Here is a 14,437-nt window from a genome sequence, read left to right on the forward strand (position 1 = left end):
ATATTTATTCCCTTTTCATGGTTGAATATATTTTTCCTTACACATTTAAATGTGATTGGAACTGAAACTTCCATTAAAATAAAATGTGACATTACTCTAAAGTGTGTCAAACTGTGTTATTTCATATTATGGTTTACATTTTTTACTGGTGTGTGTATATATTCATGTGGGAGCTGACAGAGTGTGTGTCATTGTATCTGACGAGAACTCTATGAAAGTCGAATAAGAAATCATGAAGCCAAACTGAGGAGGGCGACAATAAGCCATCGTTCAGTCTGATGAGCCAAAAAAAATCAGACCACAGAAGAAGACGCAGTATTTACGACTTTGTTTTGTTTCTAGCGGAGACCCCGAGTCCCCGGTGCTTCTTGTAAAAAACCCGGAGGCTGTCGGAGGCGACGCGGGGACACACATGGGGAAGTCGCGGGATTTAAGTGAGTTTGAGCGGGGCATGATAGTGGGGGCCCGCAGTGCCGGCTGCAGCATCTCGGAGACCGTGAAGCGGCTTGGCTTCTCCAAGACCGCCGTGTCCCGGGTTTACCGGGAATGGTGCGAGAAGCGGAAGACCTCCAGCCACCGGGGGTCCTGCGGGAGGAAGCGCCTCGTCGACGAGAGCGGCGAGAAGAGAATGGAGAGGGTGGTGGAGGAGAACATCCAGGCGACGAGCGAGCAGATCCAGACTCTGTACAACAGCAGCGCCCCGGAGAAGCCCATCTCGCTCGCCACCACCCGCCGGACCCTCAAGCGGCTCGGGTACAGCCGCAAGACGCAGCGGCGGGACTCGTTCATCGTGGCCGGTCTGGAGGCTCTGGCCGTGTACGCGTCCTGTCCGCAGCTGGAGACCGATACGAACTTGGTGTGCAGGGTCCAGGGGGACCCGGACTCAAAGACCCAGTCCTCTACAGGTGTTGTGTTCAGGGACCAGGGTGACCTGGCGCCAAAGTCCCAGTCCTCCACAGGTGTTGTGTTCAGCGACCAGGGGGCTCCGGACTCAAAGACCCAGTCCTCCACTGGGGTTTTGTACAGTGACCAGGGTGACCCAGACTCAAAGTCCCAGTCCTCCACAGGTGTTGTGTTCAGCGACCAGGGGGCTCCGGACTCAAAGACCCAGTCCTCCACTGGGGTTTTGTACAGTGACCAGGGTGACCCAGACTCAAAGACCCAGTCCTCCACCGATGTTGTGTTCAGGGACCATGATGTTGTGTGCAATGATGAGAATGACCCAGAATGAAAATATTGAGTCCCCTAACAAACTCTGACTGCAGCATGGAGACTCAACCTGGATTGTTGATGTAGTTAAAAAAGAGTATACCTTCTTCAGAGATTACATAATAAATCAGCTTTCTGGGTGCATTTCTATGTGAACAGAATAATCTGTGCATACTGAACTATGCAAGACCAGAACATGTAACATTCACTCAACGAGCCCTGAGGGCATGGATCCACAAAATTATGCTCATGTTGACATGACTGCAATGCAGCTGCACAATCATTCTGCCAATTTCCTGTTCTACCAAATCCCAGAGGTGTACTATTGATTCACATTTGGGTCATGGGGAGGTCACTGAAGTTCTCAGAAGTCACTGGGACATCAATATTCTCATATTGACCTAATAACATCGGAATAATGTAAACAGCATTTTTTTGATGACCTTAACCTGAATAAGGTCATTCTTGGAATACAATATCATCGAAATTAAGACGTGGCGTATTCAGATCGTAGCCGCATTATTCAGACGTGTACATTGTAATCACATTAAAATGTCTTATTAGATCTTTAACAGCATTTTCATGAGTCCAATTTAAAAAAAAACTTTTGCTTTATGCAATGATGTGTTATTGTGCTGGAGGTAGAGGACAGTTAATTGGGGCAGCAGCCTGAAACAATAAGACAAGGCAGGTCAGGTCCATGGATTCATGCTTTTCATGCCCTATTATCCATACATATAGAATTTTAACTTACTGGATGTGTATTTATTTTTTCTGCAGCATTCTTAATAAACATCAGCAGAGACATTTATATATGATCATTTCAGGAATGTTCATTCCAATCCTGAAAACGAACTGAAGCTCATGACTCGTATTTATAAGAATGTATGCATTGCATGACACTTTTCAAAGGGCTATTACAACATGGTTGAGCGACTGAGAGATTGTATTAAAAAGCAGGTGTGCAGGGGTTCTTAATTAATTGCTGAGTGAGTGCATAGAGGTTAGGTTTCACAGTAGCAGAAAGTAAAAACTTGTGGAAATTTAAACAAAATAACAATAATCAATGTGCATCCAGTATCTATATGACAGAATTGAGGTTTCCATATTCTTCTGTTGCCTTAACATCGGCCTGTCTATGTGTTGGGCCATACTCAAAAGGTCTGGGCAGAACTCTAAAGATTGTCTTGTAGTAACAAAAATGTCTTTATTTCATTATTAACATTTTATGAACTATATTATACAAAGAAAATATTTGCCTATTTCACTGCCTCACAATAAAAAAAATTGGTAACCTGTAGTTTTCAGTCTCTCATCATTTCATTGTCCATCTAGGGCAGTGTTGTGTATTACAGATTGGATAACAGACTGCAAGTAAATGTTTTTCCAAATGAACAGAAATAAGATTCAATCATTGGTTTCTGAAAGAAATCACCTTACTTCACCAGTTAGGCAAGAGTTTAATAACAGTTAAACATCAGGCAAATCGAACCCTCCATCAAGGGAAGCAGAAAAAAAAAAATCTCCCTGGTGAACCAGGATGGATCCTTAGCTATCATCACCTAGTTACACTTTTCATAGGGATGTAACAAATCTTGATCAGAAGAGGATTTGACTCCTTGACTCAAATGGGATGGAGATTATTTTATAAACGATTATGTTTAGATTTTATTTAATCAGAACTGATCTGTGTGAATAGGATAATAACACAGCATATATGTTTATGTAAATTTATATATATATGGTTCATTACATATGTTTATAGTATAGCAATATCTCTATATATCCTTTATTTCATTGTTATCCAAAACCATTTAAATAATAATAACAATAACAATCAGTGTAAGCACTGATCTGAGCAAAAAATCCATGGCAAAAAGAGTAATGAATTATAATAAAAGGTATTCAGTTAAGTTCTATTTTAAGAGCCAGATCATCAAGACCTTACATTTATAGAGAGATAGTTTGGCACAAGTACTTTGGCCACAAATCAATACAATTACCAACAATTACAAACAATACACTTCTACACATTCCATAAATCTTCTTAAATGGAATAATATTTGAGCAGCATTTTAATTTGTTCATTGTTTCACTCCATTTACAGAAAAACACATCTGCTTTAGTGTCCATTAAAATCGACCAAGTCATATCTATATATCTGAATATATAACATTATCTTGTTTAGTTATTGTGTGTCTTTTACATATTAGTGTAACTTGTGCACAAGTTTAAATAAAGTTTTAATAAATAACAAAAGGCCACGTGACCGATCATGTGCGAACAGTCACATGACAGGAAGTAAATCACCTGCAGCCTCACAACAACACAGTGTGATTCCGTGTGGCTCAGCCTGAGCTTCCGTGTTCCTGTGAGGTGTGTTCACACTCCGCTCATGTGATGGTGGTGTGACCCGCTCTCTGTCACCATGTTGCTCCTGCTCCTCTGCACCGCGGCCCTCGTTTCTCAAACCGCGGCTCGCTACACCGCGAACTGGACGAGCCTGGACGCCCGGCCGCTGCCTCCGTGGTACGATCAGGCCAAGGTGGGGATCTTCGTCCACTGGGGGGTCTTCTCCGTCCCCAGCTTTGGCAGCGAGTGGTTCTGGTGGAACTGGCAGGGCCGACAGCCCCCGGATGCCAAGTTAGTGAGCTACATGCGCAGCAACTACCCGCCCGGCTTCAGCTACGCGGAGTTCGCTCCTCAGTTTCACGCTCAGTTCTTCGACCCGGCGGAGTGGGCGGACATCTTCAAGGCCTCCGGTGCAAAGTGAGTGCGCTCCTGTGAATCATTTATCTACTTACCGATGAGCAGAGGTGAGGAACTAGAGTGCGACACAAAGTGAATACGTGGTAGAGCAGGAACAACAGCGCAGGATGTGGTGTCATGATAACAGTCCAGGAGAAGAGTTTAGCATATAAGAGAGAGAGAGAGAGAGAGAGAGAGAGAGAGAGAGAGAGAGAGAGAGAGAGAGAGAGAGAGAGAGAGAGAGAGAGATTGCGTACACACAGCACACAAACTGTTGGCCTTATCTCTAAGGGCACAGATGAGGTCGTGGCTAGGCTGATAAGGACAGCTGTGCAAACCTGTGTGTGTCTGTGTGTACACATGATCATACACTCACTCAGTATTATTAAACATGTGTTTGCCCTGGTGTCCTGAACAGCACATGACCACACCCCTTCATTGTCGTGTGAATCCCAGGTACGTCGTCCTTACGGCCAAACATCACGAGGGATTCACTAACTGGGCGTCTCCTTATTCCTGGAACTGGAACTCCGTGGACACTGGTCCTCACAGAGACCTGGTGGGCGACCTGGCAGACGCAGTGCGCAGCAGGTGGGTCCTCAGAGAAAGGGGGTCTTGTTGTTGGCTGCTGGTCTCAAACCAGACATTTTAAGATTGTAATTTCTTCATGCAGGTCATTGCACTATGGACTCTACAACTCCCTGTATGAGTGGTTTAACCCGCTCTACCTGGCTGACAAGAAGAATGGATTTAAAACACAGACGTTTGTGACGCAAAAGCTTCTTCCAGAGCTTTATAACATGGTCGTAAGGTCTGTAGTGCTGCCATTATTGAATCAGTAACAACTTGCACATCATACCACCAAACATAGTTTTATTGGCACAGGCAAGGCATGCTGGGAGTGTGTTTAAGCCTTTCCCTTCCTGTTGCCTTGCAGGTACAAACCTGAGTTGATCTGGTCGGATGGGGACTGGGAAGCACCTGACACCTACTGGAACTCCACCCAGTTCCTGGCCTGGCTCTATAATGACAGCCCAGTTAAAGTAAGTGCACTTATCATGTTCAGGTAGCGGAAGTTCAACGGTTTTATTACTTAGTGAGGTTTCATGTGCTTATTGGATCTCCCTCGCCTCAGGACACAATCGTGACCAATGACAGGTGGGGAGCTGGCTGCTCCTGTAAACATGGCGGCTACTTTAACTGTGAGGACAAGTACACTCCAGGTGAGCTGCCCAAGCACAAGTGGGAGAAGTGCACGTCTGTGGACAAGTATTCGTGGGGCTACAGGCGGAACATGAGGATGATTGACCTGATGGACTTACCCTCCATCATAAAGGTGAGGATATGAGATAGTGTCTTATAGTATAGTAGTATATAAAGTCTGAATCTGTAATGGCAGCTAGGCTGGTTATCATCCTCCTCACCCTGCTGCTGCTGCTGTTGCAGGATATGGTTCGTACCGTGGCTCTGGGAGGTAACTACCTTCTGAATGTGGGCCCCACAGCTGACGGGATCATCCCTCCTTTGTTTGAGGAGAGGCTCAGGGGTCTAGGGGCCTGGCTGGATGTCAACGGGGAGGCCATCTATGCCTCTCAACCCTGGAGGGTCCAAACGGAAAACAGCACTGGCCAACAGCCAATCTGGTAATTAATGGGGAAGAGCTGAAACATGACAACTAGTTGCTTAGGTGGAGAATGTGTGTCATAATCCAGAGCCGAAGTTTGAGAAATCTACGCTAAAGCTTTAAACTGGTTTCAATCAGTGTAAAGTGTGACCTGGTCTTTCCAAAGCCGCCTACTGTGGGAGATCCAAGCATTTGAAGGTCTTTGAAATTCGAAATTGTTGCACGATTAAAAAAAAAAGAAGAAAAACTCATCACCTCCACCTTACAGAAAAGTGTTTTCTTTTAAAGTGCGGTCTCAGTGCTGGAAGTGTATCAAACCAAACCACTGGCATCCTGAAACAGACTTTGAAGTGTTCATTTTTGCAGATCCTATATCAGAAGATTAAATACTCGTTCCTGACGTCTTCACAGGATTGAATGGATCCAATGTTTTCTTCTTCTTTTTTCAAGAAGTGGGAGGAACACAAAATTATTCTCACTCCTTGACTTTTTGAAACAAATTCAACCATGAAATGCTTCGTACTCGGTGTGGAAGGTTTCTGTGTTTGACTCTTTTTATTGGATGACAGGTCTGAGCAATAGAGGCTTGGTTTGTAAATATCTTTATGAAAAAGGCTGAATACCTCTTGAAATCTTGTTTAAGGGATTGATCCAGCACGCAGATTATTGATGCATCTCCATTTTTTCCAGGTATACATCTAAAGGGACCACCGTCTATGCCATCCTGGTAACCAAACCCTCGGAGACCATTATCAAACTGTTGGTACCCAAAACATCAACAACCACCAAGGTAAAGGGCTGAGATGAAGTTTTATTGAAACCGATCAGTAAAGACTTGACAAAAAGAATTGTAACCTCTTATGAACTTTTACAACCCTCTTACAGAAGATATGTATGTGTGATTTCCAGTATATGAAAAGTAAGAATCTAAATCATTGATGTCCCGTGTCCAGGTGACCTACTTGGGGAATCCAAAGGCTTTACCCTGGTCCCCAGTTGGTCCCAGCTCTGGCCTTATCGTCCTGCTGCCCCAGCTGCCCTACAGCCCCGGTGAGGCGTGGGTCCTGAAACTGGAAAATGTCCATTGATCCTTAAACACCTGGAGAGTTCAACCCCAGCGATCTGACTGTGGGTTCCACTTCATAAACTCAGGTTATCATTTTGTAGGGTAAAAGGGAAGCTTATCCACTCGGGTTGAAAGGACAGCAACACTTGTGTATTAGATTAGTATTTTTCCAAAAAATGAAATAACGAGACACTTGTCTTCAGTGATTCCTTTGTGCTCTAAGGTGACTTTAATTGTGCCCCTTTTTTTAAAATGACTCTGAATGAAGATTGGAATGTGTTGCTGAGTTTATAGAAATTTTAACAGTTGACCTAAATGCACTTTTTATATTTTTACTGAAAACTTTTTAAATGTTGGGATGAAACATTTCTTGATCTGTCTGCTAAATGATTGTTCATATGTGAAATGTTTAAGGTGAATAAAAGTGCTTTTATTCAAAATCTACTTTTTGTCTTTCCGTATCTATCTGTAGAATTTCTGAAACTACAATACCTCGATCTCTTACCTCTTTACTTCAAATTTGATACCAACAATTACCTGGACTTAAAGATGACTAATTCAATTTTAGTGTTCGAGTGTCAAAGATCAAGGTCACAGAGAACCAGTGAGGGGGTGTCACAGCGTACTTACTTTCCATTGAGACTAGTTTTGATAACTTTTTTAGTTGGTTTGTTTTCAGGTATGTTTCACCTTTTACTACAGGACACATACCAATAAATATCTGTGCTTTCTACTCCACTTCCATGAAATTACATGTTCACATTGTTTTTATATTTCTACAATTTATCAACTATTATATAATGGAATTGATCCACTCTACCCCACTCATGCAGTAGCAGTATTACTGGTGATGAAACACCGGAAAGGAATTTAGAAAAATCCCCCGCTGAGACTCAGCCACAATGATGAGATGTTGTTTTGAATTATCTGCAACTACTAAGTACATTTAAAAGCAACTGCTTATTGATTTCTACTCAAGTAAAAAAGTTAATGTGGAACCTTCACTAAAGTAAAATGTTTGAGTACTTTCTCCACCTCTGCAGTGACTTTCATTGAGTTTCATTACATCTGGCACTGGGACTGAAGGATGTCCTGATTAGCATTAGGTCAACGGGTACAGTTCAAACGTCACAACTGTTTCTTGTTTGGTTGAAGAACGTCTTTAGAGAAATATTTCCAATTCGCCACAAATGTTCTCTTAGGTTTAGGGATTAACGCATTAGCTTTGGGCGGATAAAAGGGCAAAGATCAAAATGTTCTAATGATTCTGGAAAAAAATTATGTTTGCGGGCTGAAACTGCACTGGTAGGCGGAGGCAAATAACTGCCTTTTTTTGGGTGTTATTCTTTAACTGTAACCTGCCTCTTTCACCTTGAGGCTATACTCCTGTGTGAACCTGAATCTTTGTTTGTTCTTAAAACTCAGAAGCAGATATCTATATTGTGCAGTCCGGTGCCACAACTGTTGTGTGAGTGGACAAAAAATACTCCCTCAATGTGTCGGCCTGTGTTAACCCCAGTGGGTATCCACTTCATGGACAGGCCTTGTGTGTTTGACTCCGAGTGGCAGCACTAAAAATCTCAGTTAACCATCCTTAGCAGGTATGTTTGGCCTGCTTTCGATTTGCAATTCAAATGCCTATGAGCAGAAAGACCCAATGGAAATTGTCTTTGACCTCTGCTTTGCATTTTTAAAGTCATGCTGTTCAAGTGGGTGTGTCAGCACTGTAACAATGTTAATCTTCAAAATCTGTATTTGATATATTGAATATACAGTGGGGGGGGGGGGGGGGGGGGGGGCTGGCTGTCATGTCCTCCATCTTTATATACAGTCTATGGTTTAAAATAACTTTGGCTCTGTGTGAGACTGATCACATTTTAGCAACATAGAAAATTAGACGCACAAATAAAAAGTTCCACAGAGTCAGAAAATTGACACAAAAGAAAGACAAAGGAGACACAACACAGCCCTGGTTTAACTCGCTAAAATAGCTTTATAATAATCATATTAATAGTAATAATATTAGCCATTAAAAAATGTTTTGACAACGTTGACAGTGTTACATTCTGTGTTGGGGTAAACCACGTCACAGTGTGCCATCTCTCTGGGCTTTAGCGCTCGCAGACGTGCTCCTCGGACACATCTAGATCCATAAAACATACGAGATCAATAAATAAATTTGTATGTACAAAATGCGAAACCACAACACAACAAACAAGAGTCATGATTTAGTCTTCACTGCGCAACCCCCACCCCTCTGGCCATCGCAAAGTCAAGACCGCACCCGTCTCCCCTGTCAGCCGTGGTGTTCTCATGCATCTTGTTTATCCACTGGTGGCATCAACGAAACAAAGTTCATATCTTATGGCATCGCTATTGCTATATGCTCCGGTCAGTTTCATTTTACAGGAGGAAAAAAAATCATTTCATGTTTGTATGTACAATATGCTGTCTTGGCACTGGATCAAATGCGTATAAAAGAAGAGAACTCAAGGATAAAGCGGAGCTTAAAGACAGAAAAGCTCGCTGTATCAAACCCGTCTGATTAAAATCATGGTGTTCAGTGAAGAGACAGGGGAGGAGGACAGGTGGACAGAGAAGAAAGAGACTATTTAGTTTTTGCTACATTACTGTATAGAGTAGAATACAGAGAGTGGAGAGTCTGTGTCAGTGTGGTGTCCATGTTTGTCTTTCCTCTTCTGGCACAATTCAAAGTTCAGAGTGGAATAAAAGCTCATGGAAAAGAAGCTTTAATGTCGGAATCCTCCTCCTTTCATTCCATTCCTCGCTTGTGTTGATCTCTCACTCCACACAGGAGCGTCCATCATCCATCCCAGAGTTAGTGTCAGTTTGCTTTACTTCAACTCCTTCTCCTTAGTAGCAGCGATTGAAGGCTCATTATCATCGATTCAACTCATCGCTTTATGTTATCAGACACGAGACTTGCCCTTGAATACAGGACACTGTTTACCCATAGCTATAACTGACAACACCATTTATATTAATGAGAGTGGTGACAATAATTAATCCTTTAATGACAATAATCATACTAATAATAATCATTTTTGTAATAACAATATATGTAATATTGAGAAGAGCAATGTCCATGTATTTACAGTCTTGTAAACATGAGGGTGGCAGGGTGATCGTTTTTTCTTGTTAATTACACAGTAATTGCTCAGTTGTCTCTGACCCACATGGTGACCTGTGTGTGTACTGTGGAGCAACGTGACAGCGTTGACACACAGGCACACACATACAGCACAAACGCAGCTACACCTCAGCGCTGAAGGCACATCAGAGTTTCAGTTTAACTTCGTCTTGACTGTGAGCTGCTCTGGAGGCAGAGGGAGAGTGTTTTAAAGGGGTATGGTCCAAGTAAAACGTTTGTGTTAAGTTTCTTTAGGTTTTTATGAAGTCAGACCTTGTTTGTGTTTTTTTCGCAACTGCCAATTAGTATATTTATATCCTGTTAACGTGTCAGTTTTCAGTTTGAGTTTCTACCATTGAGGGGTTGAATTTATATCCATTAGCGATTCAATCCAGCCACATTTTATCTATATTATATCTATATGTTATCTTTAAAAATATTTATATCAATCTCAAGTAAGTCACCTTTTCATCCAAACTAATTTGTTAAGATAATTCCAGGAAATTTGCATTTGACCATGCATTGATCCCCTAACATTTTGGAGTTGAGTGCATCAAGATAAACAGTTGGCCTGTCAATCTAGTAATTGAAAAAACGCAAAATTAAAAGAGCTGTCAAACCTACAACGGCAGATAACAATGTAGAAAGGGAATTATGGCATTTATGTTTTTCTCGTATTAAGCTAAGGAATGTAGCAGTCTGCTAATTGGTCCACACATCTTATTTTCATTCTGCAGGCGTGTAATTCAATATCACAAGCTTCATGTTCATCATAATTTATTAGCTTAATCTGTTCCCATTGCATATTAAATCACAATTTTTTGACTGATGGTAATACTGGAATTTCCCCGTTTTCTAATGTTTGGTGGGTACATTGCAACATGGTAGGTCCCAAGGTCAGAGGGGGGGGGGGGGGCAAGAACAGTGGATTATGTTAGTCCACAGCAATGGCAATATTTTGAGAGCCCCCATAAATTCTATATGCACACAAGACTGCAAGATCATCTCAATTTTAGAAGTTTGGTTGAAGACTAGAACATCTAAATGTGTGTGTAAGATGTGTCTGGGAGGGTGGTGGGAGTTTTCACTTAAATTGTATTATTTTAGCAAATAGGTCTATTCACATTATGCATGTGTTTATATTTCTGATAGGAAAATAATCTTTTTAAATTGTAATGATAATGATAAAATGGTCTGGTATCATGAGTTTCTTGAGGGGTTCCTTTTGCCCGGGGTCCCCAAAGTCCTTTGAAACGCTCCTGGGAGAAACACATTTTTAGTTTAAGCTAGTTCCCTGCGGACGTTAACATTGACTTTGCTGCTAGTTATTTAAAAGCATTTCAGTGCTGACACACGCTGACTTCCTTCCTCCAGAGCAGCTGTGCCTCAGAGAAATGTCAAACTAAAACTCAAATCTGCTGCTACAACATCCCTCTTGCTCTACTTTGTTGCAGATGCAAAATTACCTGCTACAATTGAGCTATCACCCCCCCTCCTTCTCCGCCCTCCGCTCATCCAGTCTCTGGATGAGTGGGAAATGGCTACTAGAGAAACTGGGCTCAGACAGCGAGCGTCCCCCTTCCGTTTTGTTCATATGGATCAACGTTCCTGCGGGACGGCTCTGGTCCTGTGTTTTCATCGCCGCCTGTTGTGTGGTTGCTAGAGAAGCCCCTGAGGACAGGGGCCGGGGGCCAGGGGCTGTGGACACTGCTGCTAGAAACTGAGGTACTCGGAGTTGACGTGTCCTTAGTGCTGTCCATGTGGGGTCTTTGCACTTCGGCACAGAAAGGGAGAGGTTCAAATAGTCTGGTGTGTTGTTGAGTGCTTGGATCATGTTTGTACAACTATACACCCAGGTGCTATTGTTAGCTGAGACCCCTGTATTTATACTGTGCAGATATATAGCAGGTAAGATAGATACAGAACAAAAAAGAATGGAAATCACAACCACGAAAAAGTGTGTTTGCAATGGACCTGTTTCAAGGCTAGGTGGCTGGCTAACACCTCAACTTGTGATAGAGAGTACAGAGGAGAAAGTCAGCGAAAACCGAAGAAGAAGTAGTAGAAGTTGCTACCGAGTATAAATATCCACCAAAGCCTCCTTGATTCCTGGTGTCCCTCAAGGCCCAAATGGAAAGGCCGTGCCATCCCTCTGCGTGCGGGTCCGAGGATTTGGAGGGCGGAGTCGAGTGTCCGTTCACAGTGGAGTAACAGTATAAAAGCAGGTCTTTGTGCTTTGTTCGAGGGCCGAGTCAGACACCACTGAGATGTTGTCAAGTGTGAGGGTGACACAGGTGAAGGGATGAGGGGATAAAAGGCTGCTCCGACACCTGCGCTGCTGCAAAATGAATTCAAAACTAAGTCTGACTCAGAGCCCTTTTTTTTTTATCTTCTTCTTTCATCGCCAGGGCAGCTTGTTTTACACAGAGGTTGTTCAATTGATCTGTCCAGATTCAAGTCATAAAACGCAGACTGCTGATTCAAGGTTTCCAGTATTACCGTCCTCCGAGGATAGAATCTTTGTATAAAGTAATGACTCATTGAAACAACTGCACTGTAAAACTCTTGTCAATTTTTTTTCAATCACACCAAAAAAAGCTTCGTCAGCTACAAAATTTTGCTCAACTTTTATCGGTCCAAAACAACAAAAAAAGAAATTCTACTAAATTTGTCACAAAACATGCAGTATCAACAAAGTCTGCCAGTCGTATGTGAGTATTGCAAGTGAAGGTGAGGGAGACAAAGGATGGCGTGTCAATACGATAAAAACATTTTCTATAACAGTATGCTCTGCAGCTTTTCTGCAGATTTTACTCCTCTATTTACATGTCTTTCTCTCTCGCCGTCATATAATATATATATATATATATATATATATATGGACTGTAAACTGTTTTCAAAGGAAACCACCACATATAGCTGGTTAGGCACGTGTAGTTGGCTCTAAAGAGGAAATACAGGGAGGGGATACAGCAGTATATGTTGTTCGACCACACAAAGATATACAGTAGATCGAAGGAGGATCATACTTGGCAATAAACACTCTTGCCAGTTATACCCTGTGAACCTGACCCAGCACTCACAAACTTAAGATAATAATCATTATTTAAAAGTCTTTTTCACATATACTGAGTCTGAATATGCCACACGGCTGAAGTTTCACACAATGCTATAATCTATCATAATAATAATACTGTAGTATTTCACATTTGATATATGCTTCTTTTTTGTACATATACTGTACTCAATAGTCTCTACTAATCTAGAAATGTAGATTATATTATAAAATATACATCTCCCATTAAAATATCCCATTTTGCCGACACATTCCATCCAAATTTTAGAAAAAGAATTAAACAGGTCATGCTTAAACATTTTTCGTGTGTGTTTTTAAAATGGCTGATTTGGACTCGTTAGTAGTCACTGGGCCTCGTCCCATATCCCATTATTACACGCAGCCCGTCCACATTCGCACCACATACACACCAGCCTAGTGCACAACATCCATACAAAGCACTTAAATAGGAAACACGCGTTCTGACGCACATTGTGGAAATGAGACCCCTTCAAAGCTTTTTAAATCATGCTACACTTCAGTGGGAACACCGGGTGTTACGACTTCAGGAAGTCTAGTCAATAAATTAGGGCAGTACAGGAACACATAGTGCAACAAACATTCAGTGTAACTCCATTCACAACAAGGGGTACTTTATCTCAGCAATACACTATCTAGTGGCTTCCTTTCTATTAAAATCACAACCAGTGGTTTCCGCTCTGTGATGATTCTTTGGAAAGGGTACGGAGGGAGCCACGCACAATGCGTCTCCTTTTGTTTTATTCCCTTCAGAGAACTCATTACGTCTCTCATCAGCTGTGTGTGTGTGTGTGTGTGTGTGTGTGTGTGTGTGTGTGTGTGTCTGTATGTGTGTGTGTGTGAGAGTGGATCGTACTTCAAGTTAGGTGGGTGGGTTCAACCCAGGACCTTGGCAGCTCACTCCTTCTTGCTTAGTGATCTACCGCCCTCTTAATTAAGTAAAAAAACACCACAGGGGACGTCCACTCAAACAGTATTCCTAAAATAAAATAGGAAGGAGTGTGGGGAAGGGAGAGAGCTGAAAAAAAGTTACAACAAAGAAACTGATCTTCTTTCATGGCTGTGTCATCAGGGCATCTGTTAATTTCTGACTGAAGTGGAAAAAAACGCTCTACGCACCACTCCTGTTGGTTTGGGTCCACGTTTGACCACTTGGTGGTGCTATAGTCTCACAGTGAAGTAGGGGCCTTGCCAGTAAAGAGTCCTGAAAAGCCACCAAAATAAAATCCAATAAAAATATCCAGTAACCGCCCGACCCTGAAACTTCAGAAAGACTACATGAAGAGAAAACTGCAAACATTTTTTCCCTCTTTAGACGCTCTCTAGTTGTCAAGGCTGTGATTCTATACTGCAAGAGCTCCTTTTGGCAAACATGAGTGTCCACACTATGTACAAATAGCACTTGCACATTCAAACAGCCTCATGGCTGAATGCTAAGAGTGGTCACACGGGATGCGGATGTGGGAAATGAAGGAGAGAAACGGAAAGTTGCTTCGTATTCGTTGACCCAGGGCCTGGGTGGACAGATGGCACCTGGGTGAGAGG

At 42.3% G+C, this 14,437-nt stretch overlaps 1 protein-coding gene across 1 annotated transcript; it reads left to right on the plus strand.

The window, feature by feature from the left end:
• The first annotated feature begins 3,520 nt into the window (after window positions 1–3,520).
• LOC128461926 (tissue alpha-L-fucosidase) lies at window positions 3,521–7,091 on the plus strand. The gene is made up of 8 exons (XM_053447106.1): window positions 3,521–3,978; window positions 4,414–4,548; window positions 4,631–4,768; window positions 4,895–5,000; window positions 5,093–5,293; window positions 5,404–5,600; window positions 6,272–6,371; window positions 6,535–7,091. The coding sequence occupies exons 1-8, from the start codon at window positions 3,638–3,640 to the stop codon at window positions 6,667–6,669; spliced, it is 1,353 nt and encodes a 450-aa protein (XP_053303081.1). The 5' UTR covers window positions 3,521–3,637; the 3' UTR covers window positions 6,670–7,091.
• Window positions 7,092–14,437: the final 7,346 nt, after the last annotated feature.

The sequence above is a fragment of the Pleuronectes platessa genome, chromosome 18 (assembly GCF_947347685.1).
Source record: "Pleuronectes platessa chromosome 18, fPlePla1.1, whole genome shotgun sequence".
In the NCBI taxonomy this organism is placed as follows: Eukaryota; Metazoa; Chordata; class Actinopteri; order Pleuronectiformes; family Pleuronectidae; genus Pleuronectes; species Pleuronectes platessa.

Coding starts and splice junctions, on each gene's coding strand:
- LOC128461926 (XM_053447106.1), top strand. CDS start 3,638: ATGTTGCTCCTGCTCCTCTGCACCGCGGCCCTCGTTTCTCAAACCGCG. Junction 5,294..5,403: donor ACTTACCCTCCATCATAAAG/GTGAGGATATGA, acceptor CTGCTGTTGCAG/GATATGGTTCGTACCGTGGC. Junction 6,372..6,534: donor AAACATCAACAACCACCAAG/GTAAAGGGCTGA, acceptor TCCCGTGTCCAG/GTGACCTACTTGGGGAATCC.